Source organism: Schistocerca piceifrons, chromosome 1, assembly GCF_021461385.2.
Source record: "Schistocerca piceifrons isolate TAMUIC-IGC-003096 chromosome 1, iqSchPice1.1, whole genome shotgun sequence".
Lineage (NCBI taxonomy): Eukaryota > Metazoa > Arthropoda > Insecta > Orthoptera > Acrididae > Schistocerca > Schistocerca piceifrons.
Window position 1 is genome coordinate 815,624,810 of NC_060138.1, and position 27,504 is coordinate 815,652,313.

General features: G+C 42.1%; 1 protein-coding gene across 1 annotated transcript in view; it reads right to left on the bottom strand.

Moving 5' to 3' along the window:
• LOC124775374 overlaps positions 1-27,504 on the bottom strand; it is a 607,101-nt gene that overhangs the window by 260,354 nt on the left and 319,243 nt on the right. The window contains exons 53-65 of the mRNA XM_047250212.1: positions 23,453-26,074; positions 22,685-22,903; positions 21,796-21,978; positions 21,508-21,708; positions 21,232-21,402; positions 20,942-21,061; positions 16,964-17,344; positions 13,437-13,886; positions 10,452-10,760; positions 7,536-7,850; positions 4,904-5,221; positions 3,459-3,779; positions 1,021-1,344 (exon numbers count right to left, since the gene is read on the bottom strand). Of these exons, the coding sequence (XP_047106168.1) occupies positions 1,021-1,344; positions 3,459-3,779; positions 4,904-5,221; positions 7,536-7,850; positions 10,452-10,760; positions 13,437-13,886; positions 16,964-17,344; positions 20,942-21,061; positions 21,232-21,402; positions 21,508-21,708; positions 21,796-21,978; positions 22,685-22,903; positions 23,453-26,074 (5,934 nt within the window). The remainder of the gene's footprint in view (positions 1-1,020; positions 1,345-3,458; positions 3,780-4,903; positions 5,222-7,535; positions 7,851-10,451; positions 10,761-13,436; positions 13,887-16,963; positions 17,345-20,941; positions 21,062-21,231; positions 21,403-21,507; positions 21,709-21,795; positions 21,979-22,684; positions 22,904-23,452; positions 26,075-27,504) is intronic.

Below are 27,504 nucleotides of genomic sequence, written 5' to 3' on the forward strand. Positions count from 1 at the left end.
GTACGTAGCAAAAGGCCAATGCACACAGCGGTACAATTATCTTAGCGTCATCAGTCGGTCAAAAAAAAACAGAAACTGGAAAGCAGTCGACTGGAGATGTTTAGTGTGGTCCAGCTAGTCGCGATTTGGCTTCTTTTCAAGTGTGTCGAGTGCACCTACGGCCCAATGAGGCGTTTAAACGGTAGTGTGTAGAGGGCGTAGTTCACACCATATGTGGTTCGGCGACGTTTTTTGTCCTGTTTCTGGACCATGAAATTTGGTTCACGCATTCAAGTTACCATGAACATGAACCAGAGTGTTTACCTTAAGTTCTTGGCGACCCAATGTTGCTCATTCTTCTACATCTTCGTGATGAGTATGCAGTGGACACTCTCATCTTCGAAGAGGAGCAAAACCATGTTCATAGCGGTGCACACGTAAGTTCTTGGTCGGACCAACTCTTATGATCCACATCGCACTTCGTGTGGCTATCTGAATCACCCGATCTTACCTCATAGAAAATGTTTGGAGTTATTTTGAGCAGCGCGTGAAAGGTAGCAACCAATATCGCCATATTTTTCTAGCACTACTGGATTTACTCAACGAATGGCTTCAGATGGCCGGCCGCCGGTTCTAGGCGCTTCAGTCCAGAACTGCGATGCTGCTACAGTCGCAGGTTCGAATCCTGCCTCGGGCATAGATGTGTGCGATGTCCTTAGGTTAGTTAGGTTTAAGTAGTTTAGGGGACTGAAGACCTCAGATGTTAAGTCCTATAGTGTTTAGAGCCATTTTGGCTTCGGCTGAACATGGCATCCCTGAAGATACTTGAGGACATTCTTCCTCGCTGGAAGCTGACATAAAAGTTGGATGCGGTGTTAGATTGCGTTAGCATGATGTCTTCTGGGGATGTTAATTTTTGCCCAGTGTGCTTACAAATGCTCATATTAGCGGTAGGACTAATGGTTTCATAATTCTATTAATTTGCTTTTTATTCAGTTAACAACACAAGGGGCAATTAAGGGGTTGGACAGAGGTACCCACCTCGCACAGGCGTACATCCGACGAAAGCGTCGCCCTCGAAGCCGGGCAGGCAGGAGCAGAAGGGCGTGTGGTTGACGACGTCGCACTTGGCGTTGGAGCCGCACACCTGCTGGCAGGGGTCGCGGCAGCGTTCACTGATGCACGCCTTGGAGGGCGGGCACTCCTGGCTGAGCACGCACTCGGGCCGGCAGAAGGGCGGGCTGCCCAGGTAGCTGGCCTGGCACGAGCACACGGGCCGGCCCTGCTTCACGACGCACTCAGAGTACGGCCCGCACGGCGTCGGCTTGCACGGGTCGCCGCTCGGCTGCTTCGGTTCGCCTTCCACTGCATCACCCCATAACACAGTGTCACAATTGTTGTCTAACCTCAGTCGCTACGTTACTAGAACCTGGGGCCTGCTCTGTTTCAGTGGCGATGTTTACAACAATTTCTAGGAAGCAGATATATACTGTCTAATTCCACACATTCAGCTACGCAGACGTAATTGGTATTCATTTTTATGTGATCTTCCGTTCTTAACTACTATACATAATACACATTCCCTAAGAATGCCGATGACAACTGGAGAAATGAAGCAATCACTTACTGAAAAGAATAATAATTGGTTAAATAAAAATAGATCTTTGACATCCACGTTGTTAAATAGAGCTAAAAATTTTAATTTCTCCTAATCCAACACAGATAGTCCTCAAAATCTGTGATTGTGAATTTTTAATAGCTACACAATTACTTGTAAGATTTTAAACGAAAAACGTGGGGCAAATACAATACGTAATTGTTGTATGAATATATACCTCGTTACTTTTATCTACTGGATGCGCCCAACTTTTTTCGTTTTTAATCTTACATAGCTCTTCATAATCCACAAACACAAATTTTCAGATTTATCTATATGGAGTTAAGAATTATATGTATCAAGGAGAAATTATTATATACTTTTTAGTCCGATTTAAAAACGTGGTAATTAAAATATTATTTTTATTGAAACAATTATTTGCTGCTCTTTAGTCTGGAGTGTGTGAAAATTTGCAATGGGTTTTAAACGTATTGATTAGATTACAGGAGAGAAATATGTTAAATTTAAAGTTTTTATTTCAGTATATTTTCATCTGATAATGTCCGAAATGGACTAGAGTTATATCTACTGACTAATTATATATCAATTTATTCGTTATTTTCCTAAAAAATAAAATAAAGAAGTAAGCAAAACTAATTTTATATGATTCTTTCTCAGATTTTTATTTCAGTACTAACTTTATACCCACAGCTTCGCCCTTGTACGCATATGTCCACATATTGCACACCTCTCCCTCCTCTGCCCTCTCTCTATTATCTCTTTCCCCCTCTCTCACTCTGTCAATCTCCTTCTCCCCCCTTTTCTCTGCTCAGTTCCTCCTTTCCCTCTCTCTGGCTATCTGCCCCCCCCCCCCCCCCCCCCATTGTGCCGTTCATCTCTTCCTACACTCTTTCTTTGTCCATTTCCTCTTCCGCATCTCTCTCTCCATCTCCTCCCCCCCCCCCTCCCCCTTTGCTTAGCATGCCTGTCCACATGTATAACTGTTGGAACACATTCTGCATGACACACTGGTCATGCAGGGAAGCCTAATTTCAGGCGTTACCAACCTTTCTCACCCCAACCCCAACCAAACAGACAACAAGAAAGCGAGTTAATGTTGCACTGTTATGCAGTTCTGGGCTATGTTTAACATTTCAAGTTGCTAGATCATCAGCATGTTAATTTAAAATCAATAAAAAGTAGGTTTGTCTTGGACAGCATTTTGTTAACCACTGAACAAGAAGGGTTGTGCTACGCTGCAGGCTCTGTACACAGTACATTTTGAGCAGAACTGAAAAATGTGATTCACAAATCCCAGATTTCCAAATCTGAGTGGCTTTCTTGTAGAACAGTGCTTTCGTTTTGTACGTTCCTTGCAGTAATTTAGAGCCTGTCATTACAATTTCTTCATACTATTTCAATATGTAATGCATATAGGATTCGAAAAGCAGTCTATGATCACTAGATGACTGTCACAGGCTTCCCACAAACATCAGATGAACAAATTTTCTATGTATTGTTAATTTAAATAAATGTGCCCGATTGTCGAGATATAGTCTTCTGAAATGCACAGTAAGAAAAGATTTTTTAACCAGTCTACAAGTAACAGTACTGAAACTCCTGTACAAAATAAAATTGTACTCAGACAAAACAGGAATTTATATGACTAAGAATGAAATTTTTTTGAGTTACTTCACTAGCAGTGGCAACATCTGTGTAACTTTTCTGTCGCTTCCAAATTTCGCTCCAATTCGGATCTAAGACTTTTCATAAGATTCCTCAGTTGTCATCAAAGAGTTTATGTGGACAGTAGGTTCGGGTGTATGCGGTATCAGCTAGGCCACCGACAGTCAGCTATTTGAAATGTGTCGCAAACACTTACCAAGAGGAGGGTGGCAGCTGGTGAAGGGGTCTCCCTGGTAGTTGGGCGGGCAGGAGCAGATGGGGTTGTGGTTGACGACTTGGCAGAGCGCGTTGAGCCCGCAGGTGCCAGGGCAGGGGTCGGCGCAGCGCTGGCTGAGGCACGCCTGCCACTGCGGGCAGTCCGAGCTGACGACGCACTCGGGCTTGCAAACGGGCGGCGCGCCTACGTAGCCGGGCAGGCACGAGCACGCCGCGTAGCCCTGTGAGGACGGCAGGCAGCGGCTGTTGGGCCCGCACGGCGACGGGTCGCACGGGTTCGTCGGACGCGGCAGCGTCGGCTCTGCCGAGCACCAACAAAGCACTCGTTATGTGCGTGACACGGAACAGTGTTATTGGAGTACTGAAATGATGAGAACTTAATACTCATTGATATACAATAGTATTTAAAACTTTTACAGAAACCAGGCGCCAGTCGTAAGAGTCGAAGGCCATGAAAGGCAAGTAAGCATTGGTTGAGACGAGAGCGAAGTGGGGTTGTAGTCTATGTCCAATGTCATTCAATCTGTACAGTGAGAAAACTGTGAAGAAAACAAGTAGAAATTTGGAAAGAGAATTAAACTTCAGGGCGAAGAAATAAAAATTTTGCAGTTTGTCGGCAACATCGTAAGAGGCAGTAAAGGAATTGGAGGTCCAGTTCAACGGAATGGACTGTGTCTTGAAGTGAGGGAGAAAGATGAACACTGTCAAGAGCCAAGCAAGGGTAATGGAATGTAGTCGAATTAAAATAGGCGCTGCTGAAGCAATTAGACTAGTAAATGAGACAGTAAAAGTAGTAGAAGAGTAATGCTATTTGGGAAGTAAAATAATTTACGATGGTCAAATTACAGAGGATACAAAATGTAGAATGGCAATGATAAGAAAAGCATTTCCGAAGAAGAAAAATTTGTTAACATCTAATATAAAGTGTCAGGAAGTCATTTCTGAAGGTAATTGTCTGGGTGTAGCCATGTATGGAAGTGACAAGTAGAGGATAAGCAGTTCAGACAAGAAGAGACTAGGGGCTTCTGAAATGTGGTGCTCCAGAAGAATGCTGAAGATTAGTAGGTAGATCGCGTAACTGATGAGGAGGTACTGAGTGTAACTGGACAGAACAGAAATTTGTGGCACAACTTGACTAAAAGAAGGGATCGCTTGATAGGACACATTGAGACATCAGTTAATCGTCAATTTGGTATCGGAGGGGAATGTGGGCGGCAAGATCCCAGAGGAAGACGAAGAGACGAATACAGTAAGCAGATTTAAATGGGAATCGGTTGAAGTAGTTATTCGGAGACGAAGAGGCTTGCACAGGATACAGTAGAATTGAGAGATGCATCAAACCAGTCTTCGGACTGAAGGCCACAACAACAACAACAACAACAACATAGTACGAATTCATTGAAACAGCTTGTATCAAATACTAACCAGGCTTGAACGGGAAGCAGTTGACGAACGGGTCTCCGGATGTTGACGGTGGGCAGTAGCAGACAGCGACGTGATTGATGCACTGGCACTGGGCGTTGAGGCCGCAGGCGCCGACACAGGGGTCAACGCACTTGCTGTTGACGCACGCCTTGTCGCGCGGGCAGTCGGAGTTGATGACGCACTCGGGGCGGCACGCCAGGTACGGGTCGCCCGCGAAGCCGGCCACGCACTCGCAGGCCACGACGCCTCCGCGTTCGCGGCACACGGCGTTAGCGCCGCAGCGCACCGTCGCACACGTGTCCGTCTTGTCTCCAGCAACTGGAAAGCGCACAAGTTCAAGATGAGAACGGGGACTGCCGACTGCCTCATTACATCGAACTGCCGACAACACTAATCGGGGACGCAGGATCTCTTCATAACGGAACTGAAAAGACAGTCCTGTTGTAACAGTGATCCCTACATAAACTGGATGTCGAAACGTATACCTGATAAAGCTCGTCGTATTTGGTTTATTGTCTAACTACAGCATGGTGGCCACGAAGCGAGGTTAGAATACATTAGTCTGTTACATCAGATACTCCAGAAAAGAACAAAATGAGTATTTTCAAAACTAGTGAAAAAAACCATGACTGTTCTGCTCTGTCATTTAAAACTCAAGCGTGATGTGGACAATGATTAGTTGATTCGAAAATTCACTCTGCTTTATTGAGTTTCCGTTTTACTATCAGATTCCACTATTGCGTACAACAACGACATGAGATGCAGCGTGTATCGATAAATTAGATACTATATAAGCCAAATGTAATTCGGTATATCAAGTGTTGCAAATAATAGAGATGCATGTTCAACAAAGTTGACACTGTTTGATCACACATACAACAACTAATTACAAATTTAAGGATGTATTAAGCAAGTACTTATTAAGACTCAACTGATATTAAAATTTGAAATTTCTTAATCTAAGGTGGAGCACATTTTTACAACTTGGTATCTGAAGCGATGCATTGCCTACCAGCAACAATGTTTCCACTCATTGTCACAGAGGCATCCACTGGAAATGCTACGACGACATTCTCTATGCAGGACATTTGATATGGACTTTTCAGGAAGATTATCTGCATCTCTGAGTACTACAACCAGTGTCATTTGTAAAGCACATGGAGCACGCTGTCGTATTTTTAATTCTGTGGCCGATAGAAAATATAAACGGAGCCTGTCAAGTGCTGCAAGTCAGCACACAGCTTGACGCTACAGAAATAAATATGTAATCCTTAGATGTACCTGAAAAGCTCGATAACTAGTTTATGGATATAAACAAATCTTTGGCAAGTGACCAATCGCAATTGTCCGAATTTGTGTTCAATTAATACACAGCCAAGTGTTCTACATTATCCGAATCGACAAGCTCAAATTAGGACATGTTCAGAGCTCTCCATCCAGAGTGAAGAGATCACAATAGCTAAGAATCTAGTCGTTATGTTACTGATTTTAAAGTTATCTTACTGATTAAAGGCAAGATGCCTTTTGCTTCAATTTATTAAGGTATCCTCAGAGGAGTGAAACAAATATACATTTTCAGTTAACATATTTTGATACTGTTATGCCAGCTGCAAACAGTTGTAACCAATAAAACAGAAAGAGCACAAGTAGAACAATATTAATACACATAGCGAGTCATTGAACATACGAGGAACAGCTTGGAGCCGATACCTGTTTGTATCAGCACGATAATGGACACTGTCATAAAGCAGCATCTGTAAGGCAGTAGTTTGTAGACAATAACAGTCCTGAAATGGACGGACCTGCCCTGGGCCGCGACATGAACACAATGGAATTCGATTGGAATGAATTACAACGTCGACATCGCTCCAAAACCAGTATCCAATATCACCATCTTCTCAATTTTTGAGTCGGAATGGACTCATTCCTCTGCGGTCGTTCAGACATACAATGAAGGCTTTCACGACCGGATGGTACTGTTGTTGATAATTCTTCCGGGTTATATGGCCGTGGTCCATGGAATACTTCTATTCCTAACGTTTCGTCCAATACTACGTTAGACATCCTCAGAGGTATGACTGGTCCTCAGGACTCAATAGGACCAGTCATACCTCTGAGGATGTCCAACGTAGTATTGGACGAAGGATTAGGAATAGAAGTATTCCATGGACCACGGCCATATAACCCGGAAGAATTATCAACGACATTCAGACACCTCGTTAAAAGTGTCCCCAGCAGAGATCAAGCCGTCATGAAGGCGAAGGGCGTGCACGCCTCTTATTAAAATTCAATAGTAGATGTAGGTATACTATTGATCCGACAGTGAAGAATAGAATAATATGCAAGTAATGAAACTGTATGCGTACTTCACGCCATTGACGATGCCATAAGAAATTTTGGCGAAGACCTGGTAAAACAAATATTGTCTTTATTCGGTTGCATACAAACGGTCCGAATATAACTATCAGTAATATGATTATAATAGCAGCTGAGGCTTGACAAATGAATAAAAATAAAGATGTCACTATTTTTCTCTGTATCACTTTAAAGAAGCTGTCCCGCCTGTGCAGCCAGTTGCTGTAATACCCACCGCGCCAGGAGGCAGTTAAGGAGAGGCTGAAGCGGCACCTACCAGGCTGTACGCAGTACTCGAAGGGGTTCCCGCGCAGCGGCGGCGGGCAGCTGCAGATGGGCTGGTGGCGGACGACCTGGCAGACGGCGCGCAGGCCGCAGGCGCCGGGGCAGGGGTCGACGCAGGCGCGGCCCACGCACGCGCGGTCGAACGGGCAGTCCGAGTCGGTGAGACACTCGGGCCGGCAGAGCGGGCCGCGGCACGGCAGGCACGCCGCCACGCCGCCGGACACGGCGTCGCACGTCTCGCCGGCCAGGCACGGCGACGGCGAGCAGGGCCGCCACGCCGTCAGGTTCGCCTCTGGCGGCGGCGAAGCTGTGGGCCACGTGAGCGCTCTAGCAACACTACTTCGGCGAGCTGAACCCCACTTCACCACACCTCGACGCCACAGATGGTTTTACATCAGAAAAATGATAACAATAATGGAAATAATTATCTATTTACGTGGCTCTCCTCAAGCAACAGTGACCAAACTTTTGGGAATGTAGGTCTCTTTCCTTTGGATGTCCAATAAGTGGACGGCGAAGGCAAAAGTAGTCAGAAATGAAATAGTGGAAGGCACGAAGTATGATTTTATCTCCAACTACATGGAACTAAGGTCGCTGTGTAATTTAAAATTTTAAGAGAATATTTCGGCTCAGTTACTCTTATAACGTTAATCGCCTTAAAATCACATCACATTAAAAATGGCCAGTAGCTGAACAAGAGGCTTTCAAATTCAGGCACTCGCTCATCAGAATAGCCCAACGAATAAAAGTTATATATCGTTTCACAAATACAAAATAAAATAAAAATCGAGACTCACCATTCTTGTTTACTTATCTTGGTACTCCTCTTGTCGGCCACCATCTCTGTCGAACCATACAGTTCAGTATGCAGGGTCATTCAGCTGTCCCTACCTATGTGCTTTATGCAACCCACAATGCCTATAAATACCACAAGGTAGCTTCCATATTCTCACGCCTGTTACACGCTTGACCTTTTGCAGCAAAGTCGATGTAGTTAAATTTTGTACTGGGATGCGCTTTCGCTACAGCTCGTAGCTTTAGAATCATTCTAGATAAATGTACAAAAGTAAGCTTCAACCGAGTTTTTCTTGAATGACTCGAAAACCGTGGCCGCCGGCGAAAACGTATCCCAGTACAAAATTTAACACCACTAAATTTCCTACAAAAATGCCCTGTTCATTTTTTCTGTAGGACTAATACTGTAGCTTGCATGTAGCGAGTGAGAGACATAAAAACCTTGCGTGCGGTTGCTGAAGGCGTTGGAGGTTGCGTGAAATCTCTCTGTAGGAGCAGTTAAATTACCTTCTGACTCGGGGACTGCCAAGGGAAGAAAACGAGAACATATTCCTCTGATTTCTTCTAAATTTTTTTGATTTAGGAATCCATTTGCATCACTAACATTTTAAACGAGTCGAAGTTGGTAAAGGATTTGGAAGAGAAGTTTAACAAAATGGACAGAAAATGGTTAAAAATGGCTCTGAGTACTATGGGACTTAACATCTATGGTCATCAGTACCCTAGAACTTAGAACTACTTAAACCTAACTAACCTAAAGACATCACACAACACCCAGTCATCACGAGGCAGAGAAAATCCCTGACCCCGCCGGGAATCGAACCCGGGAACCCGAAAATGGACAGAGTCTTGAAAAGAGTTTATAAATGAATATCGACAGAAGTAAAACAACGATAGCAGAATATAGTTGAAGTCAACTGCACAGTGCCCATGGAATTAGAACAGAAACTGAGACACATTTGAGCAGCAAAATGCATGTCGGTGGTCGAAGTCGAATGGATATGAAATGGAGACTGGCAGTCTCAATAAAAGCAGTTATGGAAAAGAGAACTTTAACAATATAGAATATAAATTTAAATGTTAAGAACCCTTTCCGGGATGCATTGTCTGAGCGGTAGCTTTCCAGTGAAGTGAAATGTTAATGACTGTTCAGCTAGGAAGACAATGGGTGCTTTTGAAACGTGTTGCTGCAGCAGAATAATGAAGATTACATGTGTAGCTCGCGTAACTAATTAGGAGGTATTGAATCGAATTGTGGAGGAAAGATATTATGGCACAGCTTGCGTATAGGAAGTGTCCACTTGATAGGACATACGAAGCATCTGGTAATGGAGGAATGTGTGTGTGTGTGTGTGTGTGTGTGTGTGTGTGTGTGTGTGTGTGTGTGTGTGTGGAGGGGAGGGGGTGTACAAAGAGGAAAAAATGAAAGGGAGACAAGGCTTGACTACCGTAAGAAAGTTCAAATGGATGTAGAATGTGGTAGTTATGCAGATGAAGAAGCTTGCACAGGACAGAGTAGAGTATGGAGCTGCATTGGACTGAAGGCTACAACAACAAGAGCATTGCAGCTATAATTCGATTAGCTATCCTGATTCTTGTGATGGTATGTCTGAGGATAGAAGCTTGTTATTCCCCAGTGTGTCAGTTTTAATGTAATCAGTTTTTAAGATGATTAACATTGTATGTCTGGTTGAGCCAAAATATTTTCTTAAAGTGTTAAAAACAAGGGGTAATGCTGAAGCGTTTTTGCATGCAGCGACTCGAACTATCTAGTACCTCGGCGTCGACCGTCTAACTCCCGCATTACTAACTGCAGCGACCATTTGTGAAATGGTTCAAATGGCTCTGAGCACTATGGGACTCAACTGCTGAGGTCATTAGTCCCCTAGAACTTAGAACTAGTTAAACCTAACTAACCTAAGGACATCACAAACATCCATGCCCGAGGCAGGACTCGAACCTGCGACCGTAGCGGTCTTGCGGTTCCAGACTGCAGCGCCTTTAACCGCACGGCCACTTCGGCCGGCACCATTTGTGAAATGTAATCCATGACTGCAGTGTGTTGAATAAGAATGTGCTGGAGAGAGGGTCGGGGAGGAGAAGGTGTACTCACGCCTGGGCACGCACTGCAGGAATGCGCTGCCGATGTAGCCGGGCGGGCACTCGCAGACGGCGGTGTGGTCGCGCACGTTGCAGACGGCGCCCAGGCCGCAGAGCGAGCCGCCGCCCGCGGCGCACGGGTTGACGCAGCGCATGTCGAGGCACGCCTTGTCGGGCGCGCAGTCAGAGTTGAGCGTGCACTCGGGCCGGCAGCCGGCCTGCGGGTCGCCGAAGAAACCGTCCAGGCAGGTGCAAACGGCGCGCCCGCCCATCACCTGGCAGCGGGTGTTGGCGCCGCACGGGCTGGGCTCGCACGGAGACGCTGGCAGACCTGTGCCACCGACCATATGTGCATACGCCGGACATCGAGCAACAATATTCACTATCATAAATTACAGACAACTATCGCCTTTACCTTACAGGTGCCAACAGAGTTCGTGCGAGTCTGACTGATTCCGGAGCAGCGTTTGTTTGGGACATTCTCCATGGTAATATTACGAAATTCTACACGTATGTTATCCCCTTTCTTACACACGGTGACTTGCAGACCTCGCCTATACCCAGTGGGAATCAATTCGGAAGAGTATATAAAAAACTCATTTCAGACTCAATGGCACAGCAAGGTAGTTGATTCTTTTGAGATAGGTTTCGTCACCCATAAAAATTAAATCACGGTCCACTGCGCGACGGAAAAATCGAACACTGTCTCGGCAAAATTCTTTTCGCTGTGATACATTCTATTCTAAAGAAAATGTGCTAGTGTTCTTGTCTTGATCACGTTCAGCCCATGACTAAAATTTCACTGTGTCACGTCGCTTTTTTTTTATATATTCTCAGTACGCTAATGTGTTGCTCTCCACATCAGCTCGTGTCCAAAATCATTCGTTACTCTGAACGGAGATTAAAATGAAAATAACTTTATTTCAATTGAAATATAGCTCACATCTTACAAAGCTTAGTTATTTACGTTATCTTCAGGTGATTTGAAAACTATAGTACCTAAGATAACATTCTCCATTCGCTGCAACAGTACATAGCTACAACAATGTAGGCTACAATATTTAATTAAATTATGAGTATCTTGCATAAGAGCTGGCATCAGTAAGAAGTATTTGCCTAGCTTATTCATACTCTGTATTTATCAAAACGTATGAAAATTGCATAATTACTTAAGTTGAGACCAGTGACATTTATTTGAAAGCAGGGTAATTTGAAGAGGATTTATAATGAATTAGGCACGATAGTTGAATTCTCCACAGACATAATGTTTAGAATTATTCACGGTGACCACAGTCACAATAATCATGATCTTCACGATGACACGTACATCTACTTATTTGAGACTTTTTTTCAAGCAGGTTGCACTTTTTTGATGCTAGTTGCACTCGGATTCCTAGCCGCAGTTCGTTTGATGTACGGGCGATCAAAAGCCTTCTGCGATCATAATGATTCTATTGACAGTACTATCGATCCTGCAATAGGATTATTTCCTCCGTACTTCCTCTTCCAACAGTCTCCTAGAGATGCAGCTTACCGATTTAGCGCAGCAAATTTTCCCTGACCAAGCTACGATATCGCTGTTGGATGTACTGCTGAAGCAAATTACTTATCATTGGGATATGCAAATAATTTAATTTACATGAATCAGTGCAACGTGGTTTGCGTTTTATATGTAGTCCTCCGTTTGATGAATGCAATTTCTCCAATGGTATCCTAGCTAGCAGATTCCATTTTTGGAATGCGATTCTGGAACGTTCTCAAAATTCCTTTCCTCAGCTGCGATAATCTCTCCACCACAATCAAAACGTCTTACGACCACAAACTTCGTTAAACGAAGGAAAAGTTGGAAATCTGCGAAATAGGATTGTTTTTCAAGTATTCTAACCATAAATACTCCAGTTTTTTGCAATCCCAAACCACGATTCACTGTTCTGTCTATCCACCTGAGAAAATGTGCAATCTTACCTCCGCAGGGCCACCGACTTCGATAAACTGAGTTGACTGCTGTTTAATTTCTAACATGACGTGGCAGACCTACGTCTCATATACACTAACAAATCGGCCAAAAGGATTTATTGCCAAATTTGTATTCGGTCAGCATGCATCACAGGAGGGGCATATCTTCCCTAAGGGTTCTCTCGTAGTTAATTATTCGTGTAAAATATATGGCAAATACTCATTTTTCTGATACACCTATGGGTTTAGCTGTTTTATATACTTTTAATCGCTGATCCTCATTTTCATCTATTGTTGTACTTTAGGATGTCCTTCACATGTATCTCATCCAAGAAAAGTAGGGTCACATTTGAAGTCAGCCACTCACATCTAACCTTTTGTAAATGAACGAGTCTGAATTGTTGTTGGCAGTAAATCATCCGGAACAAACAATAATATGGCGACATTTGAACCAAACACCTGACGTAACCAATTTTCAAAATGGTCAAATGGCTCTGAGCACTATGGGACTTAACATCTTAGGTCATCAGTCCCCTAGAACTTAGAACTACTTAAACCTAAATAACCTAAGGACATCACAAACATCCATCCCCGAGGCAGGATTCGAACCTGCGACCGTAGCAGTCCCGCGGTTCCGGACTGCAGTGCCTAGAACCGCACTGCCACCGCGGCCGGCCGTAACCAATTTTCCTTTCTTTGTAGATAACATTTTTCCGCAGGTCGAGATGGTATTAGACACATGTCACTGTGCATTATGTATGAAAGTAATGTATATTGCCTAATGGTTAACCTGGTGCACTGTCAGTCAGGTATAGTTGCAGGTTGCCTATCTAGCTGCTTCCAGGGCAATGAAAACACGATTTTCAATGCTTCATATAATTATTGACCGAATTACAAACTTTAAAAAGCTGTCATAATCTATTCAAGAGGTATAGTCGAATGCTGAAGGTTTAACACATTAAAACAAGTTAGAAACAGTGTATACGCCCTGAGGCAGTATATTACCCGGACTGTAATTATTGACCTGGTATTTGAGACTGACCTTGCGGAGGCGAGCAGCGCAGCAGCGGGTTGCCGACGAGTCCGTGCAGGCAGGTGCAGACGGGGTGGTGCTTCTCGACGCGGCAGGAGGCGCCGACGCCGCAGGAGCCGGGGCAGGGGTCCCTGCAGCGCAGGCCGGTGCAGGCCAGGGTGAGTGGGCAGTCGTCGTCGGTGCGGCACTCGGGCCCGCCGCAGCCCTTGGGACCGGTCGGGTCTCCCGAGAGCCCGGCGGGGCACTGGCACATGGGCAGCCCGCTGGGGGTCACCTCGCAGCGCGCGCCGGGGCCGCACGGGTTCGGCTCGCACGGGCTGGGCGGCTGCGCCGTGCAACCCGAGTACGCGTCTCCGGAAAAGCCGGGCCGGCAGTCGCACTCCTCGCGGCCGCCCGACACCACGTAGCACACGGCGTTCGCGCCGCACGGACCGGGCTTACACAGCGTCTTGGTGCGCTCTGAAAACACATCAAAAATGTCTCGAGAAAGGTTTCAATATTGCCTTCAAAGAGTGGTACCGATGGCAGCGGCGATATTAACCGCCGAGCTGTACGCCATTCTTCGAGCTATTCTTTGCATAGTCGACACTCCAGTCGACGAACTCTTAAATAAGTAACGAGTTGATGAGCGCCTGCAGTCTCTTACGAGCCCCCCCCCCCCCCCCTTCCCAAGAGAAAAACTATTAAATAATTTGGCACTCGTTATACTGAGAAGTCTCGACAGAGCAATGGGTCTCCGTCAGCTGGTCCATCTATTACAATGTGGACGCAGGGACATGTTGATATTAAGGGTAATTAACGTGCAGACCAACTGGCGAAAATTGTGTAGCATCTACTTTCCACCGACCTAACCATATCACATACTGATTTCCATAGTATACTCGCCAATCGAGCAAAAACTGAATGGAAAATGTTAGTGGACATGGATCTAACATAAAAGGCACATAATACTGGGCGATTCAGCAACAGACTCAACGCGCCATTATTTTTCCAAATCAGGGCTCACAAGAAAAGAAATTGTGACTATTAAGAGCAGGTCACATGAACAGCCATTAGTAAAACGAGACATCTGTTTATATTAATACGCTATTTAAGATGTGATTCTTGACTCACTGACAAGGACATTGTTGATATACTGACACAATGCGATAAATGCAGTATTCCAAGAACAATTACACTCTACAGTACTTTAAAAATTAAGGATTATTTTTCTCTTAGATGAGCTTTTCTTCTGTTTCATTGTGTCTATATGAAATTGTATTTATATTGAAAATTTTTTGCTTTTTTTGTAAAGATGCAGTCGGATTAGTGTACTTTGTAGATTAATTATCTTGCATGATTATGTTTTGTATTTTGTTATGTAATCAGACAAGTGTCCTGTTTGTGTCATTACGTGACACATTGTATCTGGTGAAATGGGTTTAGCATGAAATAAGTATTCCAAGAACAATTACTCTCTATAATACTTTAAAAATTAAGTACTGTTTTTCTCTTAAAATAGCGCCTAATTCCATGGACAGGTCCGCTGCCAAATGTATTTGCTATTTGATTCGTCTTTGTACAAAAGAATTTTAAAATCTGAGCATCTTTCCTTATGGTTCAATACATTCTGAGCATCTTTCCTTATGTTCAATACATGAATATAAGATTGTATTTTATGTTAAAACCTTGTGGCTTTTATTTTAATGGCGCAGTCGCACTAACGTACGTTGTAGACTAATTATCTTCCACAATTATGTATTATATTTGACAACGTAGCTAGAAAAATGTGCTCTCTGTATCATTAAATGACATAATTGCGTCTGGTGAAATAGGCTTAGCCTGAAACCAATAAAATAATAGAAAAAAGTGAGTGCTGGTGTGTCTGTTAGATATGTTATTTTCTATAAGTGATTATATAACGAGTCATTTTGGTAGGAATCCAAGAAATGGAGGTAAACCTCCCAAGGCCTAAAAGCGGTGGCTTTCGTGTGTTATTAAACGAAGCATGATAATGAGGACAACACAACACCCAGTAACTGAGCGGAGAAAATCTCCGACCCAGCCGGGAATCGAACCCGGGCCCCTTGGGGTGTCTGACCGCCGCGCTGACCACTCAGCTATCGGGGCGGACTCTTTACAGAAGAATGGAAAAACTGGTAGAAGTCGACCTGTCTGGATTCCAGAGAAATGTAAGAACACGCCAGTCAATACTGACCCTGCGACTTTTTTAGAAGGTAGGTTAAGGAAAGGCAACGCTACGTTTATAGGACTTGTAGACTTGGAGAAAGCTTTTGACAATGTTGACTGGGACACTCCATTTGAAATTCTGAGGGTAGCAAGAGCAAAACACAGGGAGCGAAAGGCTGTTTATAACTTATACAGAAACTAGATGGCAGTTACATGAGTCGAGGGGCAGGAAAGGGAAACAGTGGCTGAGCAGGGAATGCGACAGGGTTGTAGCGTATCCCCGATGTTATTCAATATGTACACTGAGCGAGCAGTAAAGGAAACAAAAGAAAAATTTGGAGTAGGAATTAAAGTTCAGGGAGAAGAAATAAAACTTTGACTTTTACGAAGACATTGTAACTCTCCCAGGCACAGCAATGGACTTGAAACAGCAGTTGAAAGGAATGGACAGGGTCTTGAAACGAGAATACAAAATGAACATCAACAAAAGAAAAACAAGGATAAAGGAACGTAGTCGAATTAAATTAGGTAGTACTGAGGCGATTATTTAGGAAACGAGACACTTAAAGTAGTAGATGAGTTTTGATATTTGGGCAGCAAAATAAGTGATGATGTTCAAAGTAGAGAAGATATAAACTGTAGACTGGCAACGGCAAGAAAACCATTTCTGAAGAACAGAAATTTGTTAACATCGAGTATAGATCTAAGAGCCAGGACGTCTTTTCTGAAAGTATTTGTATGGAGTGTAGCCACGTATGGAAGTGAATCTTGGACGATAAATAGTTTAGACAAGAAGGGAATAGAAGTTTTTGAAATGTGGTGCTACAGAAGAATGCTGCAGATTAGATGGGTAGATTACTTAAGTAATGAGGAAGTTCTGAATAGAAATGTGAAGCAAATAAATTTGTGGCACATCCTGACTAGAAGAAGGGATCGGTTGGTAGGATATATTCTGAGACATCAAGGGATCACCAGTTTATAGTTGGAGGGAAGTGTGGGTGGTGGAAATCGTAGACGGAGACCAAGAGATGAATACAGCAAGCAGCCTCAGAAAGATGTAGGTTGCAGTAGTTACTCGATGATGTAGAGGCTAGCACAGGATAGAGTAGCATGGAGAGCTGCATCAAAGCAGTCTTCGGACTGAAGACCACAACAACAAAGGACTGCGGACTTGTAACCGCAAAAAATCAAAAGTTTAATTACGTAACCATATTTTTTCGCGGTGATAATTAAAATCTTATAACTTCTCCTCACATGCTTTTCTTTGTGACACGCCTTCCGCGTTGCTTAATACTTAACAGCATCAAATGAGTAACAACACTACATGAGTTTGATTCATATTGTGAGACTGCTGGGCAGAGACATACCTGCGCAGCCACGGTACGGGTTCCCCACGGTGTTGTCGGGGCAGTAGCATGGTGGGTCGCGGTCGGGGTCGCAGGCGGCGCCGGGCCCGCATGGCGACGGGTCGCAGTGTGAGCGGCGAGGCACGCAGCCGCGCACCGTGTTGGGGCTCTCGACGAAGCCGGGGAGGCAGGTGCAGCGTGCGATGCCGCTCTGCTGCACGGCGCACTGCGTGTTGGGCCCGCAAGGTGACGGTTCGCACGGGCTGGTCGGCGGCCGGCACGGACGCGCTGGCGGGCTACCTTCGAACTCGGGCAGGCAGAAACACACGGGCGACCCAGCCACGCGCCGGCACCCGGAATTGGGCCCGCACGGGTTCGGCGAGCACGGCTCGCCCTCTGGAACTGTGGAGCACAAAAGCATTTGGTATAGCTGTATGCCTAAATACGTATCTGTAATTTTTTAACTAATTCATTTACTCGGTAACAAAGCGAGATCAGCTGTATAACGATTTAAACGATGAAATAAAGCGCCACGTAAGTTTTCTCTTTCATAGTACGAAGCTTCTAGGAATTTATTTCCGTTGTCATGTGCTGTGAAAGTTTGTATTGGAATTGAAAATGATATCTGCGTGTGTGTTGTTTTGTTTCTCTTGCCCTGCAGCCGTCTTTATACGGCATAAGTACGTATTTATGGTTACACCTCGCAGCTTTCCACTCGCAGGCACGGCCCAGCGGTGATGAAACAAGCCCACAAAGTCTTGTCGGCCCACTTAACCTGACCATCACTGCTCGCAAACGATCCTCTTCAAGCGGTGATATCAAGCTGGTTTTGTTTCGCGCCGCGACCATTGCTGCAAACTTGAGCCGTAATTGACTGCTTCAGTGTCACTGCAGCACTGCCTTATTTGACTCCGCTAGCACTCTGCCACCTTGTGAACAACTGCAAAGTAATTATTTTCGATGAACAGCTCCAGGCGAGCAGCAAAGCGCCATGTGCCAGTAGCTGGCAGCGTGGCTGCATAGCGTTATTGTGCCTCCTTCGTTATGCAAAATTTCATACAAACTGATTGCCGTACATAAAATCGTAACATGGTACAAAAGTAAAACGTGTTGAGTGAGTGTTTACGTGTTTATATACTTCTGCATAACGGTGGCAGAATACCTTGAGACTATAAAAAGACGAATGGGTGGTCGGAGAAACAGAACAACAAACATGAAGAGTTTTCATATAATAGTAGCGTTACTTCCCATAGCACTTGAAAATGGGGATAAATTCCTGAAATGCGTCATGCCATACGTGGGAAAAACATAGCTGGTGTAGTATCCTGCTGTTTAAATCCTTATCGGCGCAACTGCAGGCTTTCGAGAAACATCGTTTATGACGACTGAAACAAAGAACTAAGTGTACGTCTATTTGGTTTAGGACCTAATCTCGAAGTGTAGTATTACATTGTCTAGCCTTTGCAACTGGCATTGCACTGATTACCAGAGACATGACAAACGCACAAGAACAGCTTGAAATATTGCAAGAACGACTGGGAAAAACTGGATTATATTAAAAAGAGAAATTAATGTAGCGTCATTTGCCAGGAATCCTCAAAAGCCACTTCAACCGCTTGTTTGTAAATTATTTCAATTGGCCATCACTTCGGCAACTTGCACGTCTTTAACCTACAATCCTAAGTGGGAAATGGGGCCTTCAGTTTAACGTGGAATCCGAACCAAGCGTCGTTCCCGGCATATTTTCCCGTCATTGAGCTGGACTGCGAATTTCTCGGAAAAAAGGAGCAAGACTGATATAAAAACAGAACCATGTATGCTCTAAATTGGCAATAATGTTAAAATAGATGAAGGAATCACTGAAAATTGTAACAAAAAGAAAATAGAAAACACGTTTTAGTTAACAAAAAATACCTTCCCTAGAAATGGAAAAATCCAACATTAAAAACAGTGATCAAACTTGATGTACACTTCATATCAGGTACACCGTTCACCAACAAAAAAGAGGAAAACAGCGTAACAACTTTAAATTATTAGAAAAATGTTAGGACCAAAAATAAAAGATTGAATTCATCATCCAAGACCCAGAACGGGAATCTACAGGCAAATATCTAAAATCACACTTACAAGGAATCTAATTCATGGGACACATAGAAAGAACTGACACAAAAAGTCTAAATTGCATTACTGGATCCAACTGGTACAAATAATATAAAACGGCCAGTTTTATAGGACCGAGATGCAATCAGGCAAGCTGCTTTCGAGGAAGAAGAGAGGACCAAACTCCAGACATAGACAGAGCAATGGAAACACGCTCACTCGTTACGCACAAAAGATGCCGGGCTAATTAAAGATGAAAAAGAGTCGATTCTGCGGGGTCCTAAGCGACCTACTCTCGAAAAGAAGAGGAGGATCAGTTCCTGACGCTGAACTTTATTTCACGAGTTCTAAGTTTTGGATCTGTTGATGACAGTATCCGAACTCGTCGTAATAAATGAAAGAACATTAAGAGACCTAGAAGAGATTATTTACAAATAACTAATGTTATTTACATATCGGAAATACTTCACACGTTAACTTTAAGGTACAGCTAAAACTTGTGAGTGTGTTTTGATACACTGTTAGTGGATTTTGTATTGTGCAGATGCTGGTTAGAAAAGTATAAATCGACACAGCAATCAAGCTGTATAGGTATTAGGGCTGAAAACTGCGTTCCACAAGATACGCAAAGTTAATTTTAACCAAACAATGCTAAATAAGTGAAAATAGCAGTTTCGTAACAAATATGGCAAGCATGTACGCTTATGAGGACCGTGTTTTAAATTTGCTCGTAATTTCTGCATTGGTCATCAACGAGACTACTGTCTTTTGGAATGAACATACCTTTGTTGGGAGGAGTTCGTTACGTTTCCCCTTCCTTTTCAAAGGGACGGATATCGTTACAAATGAGTATAGAGCATTTTACACAAAAATAATTTACCTTTTTACAATGCGCATGCTGTAGGAAAACAGAGCACGAGAAATGAAAAAAATCTAGTTAATCACAATATGGCTCCCCTGATTTGAACAACGCGGGATATCTCACCCATGACCATTCATTTGTTAGTCAGCGGTACTGTGACTGTACCTGTATTGCACAGCGCATGCTTAAGTGCCGTTGTGGGATAATAATGGAGATGCAGTGCTATCGAAAAAGACACATTTTGCTCGTGCAAAGAAACAGCTATCCCTTTCGTTTTGACAGATTGCTGCAAGAACAACTAGACATTTTCTTGCATTAGTTATTATCATGCAGTATTTTTGTCTCACGTGAGTTAATGTTGGTTAATATCATAACCTTTGGTTTCGATTAAAAATAAAAGAAAATCAGATGTTTTCCTGATAATGATGTACCTTCCCAGTTGACTCTTCCTTTTGGTCCCATTGTGAAAAAAAAATGTAACTTAACAACAGTGCCAAACTTTTATGGAATAAGCCGTAAAGGGCGAGAGAGAAAGAGGGGAACATCAAAGGTTTACGATATACAACGCAACTGATTTAGTTTTTCAAGTCAGCATAAGCTACTTATAAATTGTGCTGCATGGTGCAAACCTTTCCATATTATAAGCTGTACAATAATCCTTATTATAGGAATTCCATGTTATTGTTAAAGTACACGGAAATTTTATTGTAGCTGATTATTAGTGGTACATTTAAAAAAACTACGCAGTACTGTCAGTTATATCCATAGCTGTGGTCTTCTATGACGGGTTCAGTTTCTTCATGTGCTACAACACGAAATACTATCACCTGTCTCCTATTCGCTTATAAGTTACTGCTGGTGAGTCCCTATTGTATGCTGTCTATACGAGTTCGAAGAATTACTGTTTGTAATCACCATGTTTAAGCGTTTCAACGCAGTGATTTAAGCTGACAGTTCACTTAAACTGATGGTTCATAATATTAGAACTTAAGTATGGTACAGAAAGTTATTGACTGAAAGAAGAAAGAAATACTTACTGCAGTTTTTGAACGGATTGCCAGTCATTCCCTTAGGACAGTAACATATTGGGTTCCCATTGTCAAGCTCGCACTTAGCATTTATGCCACAAGGGTTTGGATTGCAAGGATCCGATGGTGCTGAAAATTATATGCATTATAGTTTCACGTATAATGAATTATAAATTTAGTTACACACATAATATATTGCATTTTTTTTTTTTTTTTTTTTTTTTTTTTTTTTTTTTTTTTTTTTTTTTTTTGCTCACAATGGAATGTCAAATGGAGCATGTCTGTGCTGCAGTACTTACCTCTACATTCCACTTCCGGGTTTCCTGTATATCCTTGTAAACATTTACAAACTGGCTTATGTTTCAGAACGTTGCATACTGCGTTAATTCCACACTGACAAGGATTTCCACATCTGCCATTAACACAGGCCTCATTTGCAGGGCATTCATTGTCACTGCGGCAGCCTGCAACTGAATAAACAAGAATTTATTTGTTTGTGGCGTGATTACAGTGAACTGATATACTGTAGCTCAATACATAGTATAGACACCAATGACTTTTTGTCTTTGACGTACCTCTGTTGCACTGTACATAAGGATTTCCTGAGTAGCCAGCTAAGCATCTGCAGTCAATAGCATGATTTGTTGGAACACATTCAGCATTTTCACCACATGCTTCTTCCAAGCAAGGATTTATGCAAACCCTGTTCAGCCTGTCACACAGCTTGTCTGGAGGGCAGTCCTCATTGTACTGACAAACGTTCTTTGGTCCTGTTACTGATGAAAGGAGATGATTTGAAACATTTTTTTCTACTTACAGTTATTGTCTTCTTATTGAAATATTTTGGGTACATTGCAACTAACCTGGCACACATCCCACATATCCATTCCCATGATATCCTTCTGCACAGCTGCAATCTGTGCCATGATTTGTGTTGATGCAGACAGCATTTTGAGCACAAGGATTGCGAACTTCACAGGGCCGTTGACATTTTTGGTCAATGCAAGCTTCAGTCAGGGGACAGTCAGCGTTGCTTGCACAACTCACTGTATTGCGTTGATAAAATAAACAGTTAACAGTTGTACAAGAACACAGAATAAGTTATGGGAAAGGAAAAAAGAAGACAATCTACCTATATACAAAGTTGATTGTGCAACATCACTGTGAATTTCTTACAGTTTGTAACTAAGTATGTACAGCAAAGTGAATGATCTGTATGTTTCTACAAATGATAAAAGTTATTGTACATAAAATGCTAAAAATTAATTTTTACTCATTTAGGAACTGTAAAACCATTGTGGTACTGTCAGACAAAGCACAGCTTTTGCAGATTATTCAGCATGTTATTTAATATTGACTAATATTACTGCCTTTGATTACTGTATGCAGCAGATGTTAGACAGAACCATTAAGTATACATAAATTCCATTATTTAATGGTGGGTACATGCCGAAGCACTGTTTTGATACTCATTGTTATATTCTCCGAAATTTCTGCATGACATTAATGGTTCTTTCCTTGTTTGTTTAATGATTAGCTGCTGAAGTTAATAGGGGACCAGCGGCCAAATGGTAGATTGTCATGTGATGTAACTGGCTGTATCACCCAGTTCTTGTTTTAGATGTCTAAAGACGGCCATATTCACTTTGGAAAGACAACCTCACATAGGAGAAATAAACTTTCACTTAGGGACTTCATGAAATCTACCATTTGAGAAACCAGATACCCCTGCAAAAATATTAGTTTTCTTACATGGTTCTGACAGGAAGCACTTTACTGCAGGATCGCCTTCGTAGCCAGTGGGGCAAGTGCAGACTGGCCTGTGTGCCTTTGGTTGACACTTAGCAGTGGGGGCACATGCCTTGGAAAACTCACACGGGTCTTGGCACAGCTGCCCGTAGCATGCCTCCGAGTCGAGGCAGTCATTGTCAGATTCACAGGGGCTGGGTGCCTTCGGCAATCCTGTGGGTTCTGGGAGGAGCATTTGAGAAGGGCTACATTAGTGTGACTAAACAGAAGTGCTGGGAATTTGTTAGCATATTATGAATTATTTTATGGCATGCATTTTATTAGTGCAAGTAAACTATATACACCATTTACATGCTACAGTTTTGCTTTATCCTCATTCTTTTAAATATGAGGTAGAAAAACAATTTAAAGGTTAAATGTGACATATACTACTTGTTATAGTGTAAAAGTTTTTGAAGAAATATTTGACTCCTAGTTTTGTGTTACTGACTATTCCACTTTTTGAAGTACAGTGAAATTCAGCTTTAGAGAAGTTATTTTAAGTGCAATTTTATATATAGTGCCACAAAAGAATGGACTGTACTACATTTTTAAGTACACTACATTGAAAGCACAGAGTAAGAAATTCACGTATTTTACAAGACAAGGTAGAAAACTGAAATCATTCTGAAAGACAGGAATAGTCAAGAACTGAAGTACGACTGTATTTACAAAATAATTGTTTTCAGTATTCACTGATTAATAGTATGGGCTTCAGTAATTTTTTAGTACCTCGTTGGCAGTCCACGGTTGCATTTCCAGGATGCCCGATTGGGCAAGTGCAAAGTGTGGTGTGGTTTGAGACTGTGCATATGGCACCGGATCCACAAGTGCCCACACAAGGATTGAGACACAGGCCATCCCGACAGGCTTCAGTCTCAGGACAGTCTTTGTCAACAGTACATGGAATAGTTGTAGTAGTCTCAAATCTGTTGTCAAAGTCAGATGGAGTAGTAGATGTTTCTGTTGTACTTGTAATTGTCTCACTTTCCATAAATTCTGATGTCAGTTCTAGCATACTCTCAGCTGTTGTTGTGGTTCCTGCACTACTTTCTGTTAGAGGTGATTCAGTTACACTAGGTGGGGTATTTGGATTTTCTGTCTCCAAGTCATTTACAGAGGATTCTGTGTCAGTTACTGTCAATTCATTACGCAGTGTTGTTGTCTCATATGCTGATGATTCTGTTTTGTAACCATCTGTGGGCTCTGTGGTAGTGAGTGTCACTGTGTCAGGCTGTACTTCTGCTGTAACTGTACTTGCTGTTGTCTGAGTTGTTGCTTCCGTCAGCAGTGTTGTTTGTTCATTCATTGTAGTTGTTTCAAATGTTGATGGGCTTGCCTCAGTTGTTACTGTACTTTCGTCCTCTTTTCCAGTAAGCTGATTAATTGTGTATGCTTCCATTGTTGTTGGTTGATCTTCCAAGATATTAATCCTACTTTCTGTTATGGTTTCTGTTTCTTGCGTCACAGTTACTACTTCATCCATTTTGAATTTAGTGGTTTGCATTTGTTCTGTAGTTATGCCAACAGCACCTTCAGATGAGGTACTGGTCTGTATGTCGTTTTCTGTTCCTTCAGTGTCCTGTGCACGAGTACTTGTTTCTGCAATGTTATTTATTGTAGTCTGATAATCTGTGGTTGTTGTTCCTATGTCACGTGGTGAAATCTCTGTTTCAGTTACAATATTTTCTGTTGTGGCCTCTGATACTGGAAAGAATTCTGTGGTTACTTGTGTGGTGCTCTGCAGAGTAGACTGGCCCACTTGTAGGTTTCTGTCTGTTGTGAAAACCTCTGGTGTTGCAGTTGTAGTACTAATTTCAGATGGAAAGGCATTTTCATCTTTGGTTGTAGCTTCTAGGCTTGGAGTGGTATTTATGGAAATATCAGTTGTGATAGTGATGTCAGGAGCAAGTGTTGTTGGAACTTGATTACTGTCATTTATATTTTGTGTGAAACTAATTGTAGCAATTGGCAGAGTTGTGTCTGTTGGCACATCAGTTATATCATTCACCTTGGTGTCTGATGCGCCAGTAGTGGTTTCATCATTTAATTCAGTTGTCATTTCCTGTGACTCTGTGCGCATTGTACTACTTTCATCTGGTTGTCTTGTCTCAAAAACCTGTCTCGGTATTTCTGTGGTCATACCTTCTCCGAGTTCTACCTGAGTACTGCTTGGTAATTCTTCTGTTGCTGCCTCTTGCTGAGGTGTACTTGTGTATTCGAATGTTGTTGGGGCTCTTGTGGGTTGCTGTGTTGTACCTGTCTCTGTACTTCCTTCAGAAAACTCAGGCTCTGTTATCAGATTCATAGCACGTTGTGTTGTAACTTCTTGGTTGTTATAATTCATTTCTGTGGTTTCCTTTGCAGGTTCAGTTTGGGCATCTAAAATTTTTGTCTCAGTAACTGTTGGTGAAGGACTTGTAATTGCCTGTTCTGATATGTCCGTGGTAGATGGTACTAGTGGTTCTGACAATTCTTCTCTGGTTGTCACTACTGTGGTTCCTGATCTTGTGTCTTCTCTGGTTGTCACTAATGTGGTCCCTGCTGTTGTGATTTCTGTTAAACTTGCCTCTTCGCTCATAGAAGTTGTTGTAAAATTTAAGTCCCTCCCAGAGGAAGTTTCTGTAGTAATTGTCACTGATTCAAAGTAACTCTCATCATTTGCTGCTGTAGTCACCTCTGCAACTTTTGTGATAAGAGATTCAGAATCTGTTGGAGTCTCAAAATTGATTTCCCTCTGTGTTACAGGTAGTTTAGTTACAGATTCTGTTTCCATACTTGATTTTGTTGTGCTAAAATCCTGCATTTCTGTTACCAGGCCAGATGTAGAAAGTTCTGTTTGCATAGTAACAGGAACAGATGTCGGTTCTTGTGCCTCCGGAATAGCTGTAACAGTAACCACCTCTTCATTGGTTGAACTTTCCTGTGTGGCCGTTTCTGTTGGCAGTAATTCTATAAGAGGTACACCTTGTGTCGTTTCCGTCACTCCCACAGACACTGCCTTTGTTGTCATTTCATTAGGTGTTGACTCAATGTCACCTGAAGTAGGCAATATTTCTGTATTTACTGCTGTTGTACTTGCCATTTCTGTTGTAGAGAATATTTGAGGTCCTGTGTCGGAAACTTTATTATCAGATAAAGTCACATCTGACGGAGGTTCTATAGTCGTGTTTTCCTCATCCATGCTAAGTATGGTAGGTACTACTGTGTTTGTTTGTGCAGTTCCTTCAGTGTTTAGTTTGGTTGTTTCACCTATTTCTGTCATTGTCGGGGTTACTGTCTCAATTCCTTTTTCCACAATGCCCGGGCTTGGCTGTGTAGTGATAGATGTGCCACTTTCCTGGTCGTCGGTTACTATAGATGAGTAAAAGCAAAAAAAAAAAAAAAAAAGAAACAAAGTTGTTAATCTTGCTGAGTGAATTTTAAAAGAAATTTTAAATTGTTAGAATAAAAATTAAGTCCAAAGACAGTTCTGAGATAAAGTATATATGTACAACTACAATTTAAGTCAACTATAACTCTAATATACAAAGATTTAAAGGACAGAGGAAGTAGGTAAACATTAATACAGAATGCAATTTCTTCTATTCCAAATATTCTGTTTTATTTAGGAAACAATATATTTTAATGAAGAAAGACATTATATTTACAGTATTGGATTTATGTTATTTTAGGTATAGAAGTTAATTATGCCCAGAACAAAAAAAAATCCCTGCACACAAGCAGTTTGCCATTTACAGCACAGAAGCAGTCAGGCAAAAGCCAACACCAAAAAAGTTTATCATGCGAAAGCGACTAATTAAACAATAGTCTTTGTACTGGAAACTGTTGCTAGAGTTTATAGATGAATATATTGCTGTCCCACATGCTATTAGGCCTACTGTACAAGTTGTACAAAATATTTCTGAATGTATAATATGATACTGAATTGATAAAGATAGTCACTAAAATATTATTTAATAAAATAATAATAATATTGTTGACAATATGATTACAGAAAAGAATAGATTTGTAGGAGTGAATAAAATAGTTTTTTTGTCTTTATACATATAATATTTGTATAATGTGAAAAACTACTCTCACAGTAAGCAAGTGAAAAAAAAAGCTATGAAGGAAAAAAAAGAGGCACAGTGTGGTACATCTTTATAACAATATACCTGACCATTGGGAGCTGTACCATAAGTCTTCTTATAGGACCACTTTTATTTTAAAGAAAATTGATCCATTTCCATTCAAAATGCAGCAGTGCATGAAGACAATTGTAACTGGCTATGATGCAATAATTGGTTACATGCATAAATCTATCATATTAACACTGTAAGGAGATACTGATGTGATCGAAGGGATCTGCTTAATTGATGGGCATTGAATGCCATCATCTGATATTGAATGCTTTCCAGTTGCTGCCAACTGCAATTGGCAGATAATACTATATTTAGTGTGTTTACCTCTACGACACTGGAAGTGAGGCATGAAGTTAGTAATTGCTGAAATGTTTTGGGAAAATTGAATTTGAAATTGTTTAATTTATTAGCATAGTAAATGCGCTAACTATAATTTTGTCTGCCTGCTATCATTGGCAGTGGTAAAAAATCATGCAATACTGGGTGGACAACTCAACTATCCCTAACAGTCATGTCACTCAATACCTTCTTAAAATGTGTATGTAGTATTGCTTTTCTGTGATCATACTGTCTTTCAGAAAAAAATGCAGATGTGTGGTAAATAAGGAGGCATGATATACTTTAAATGCAATTTTCAAGCATTACAGTATTATGCATAAA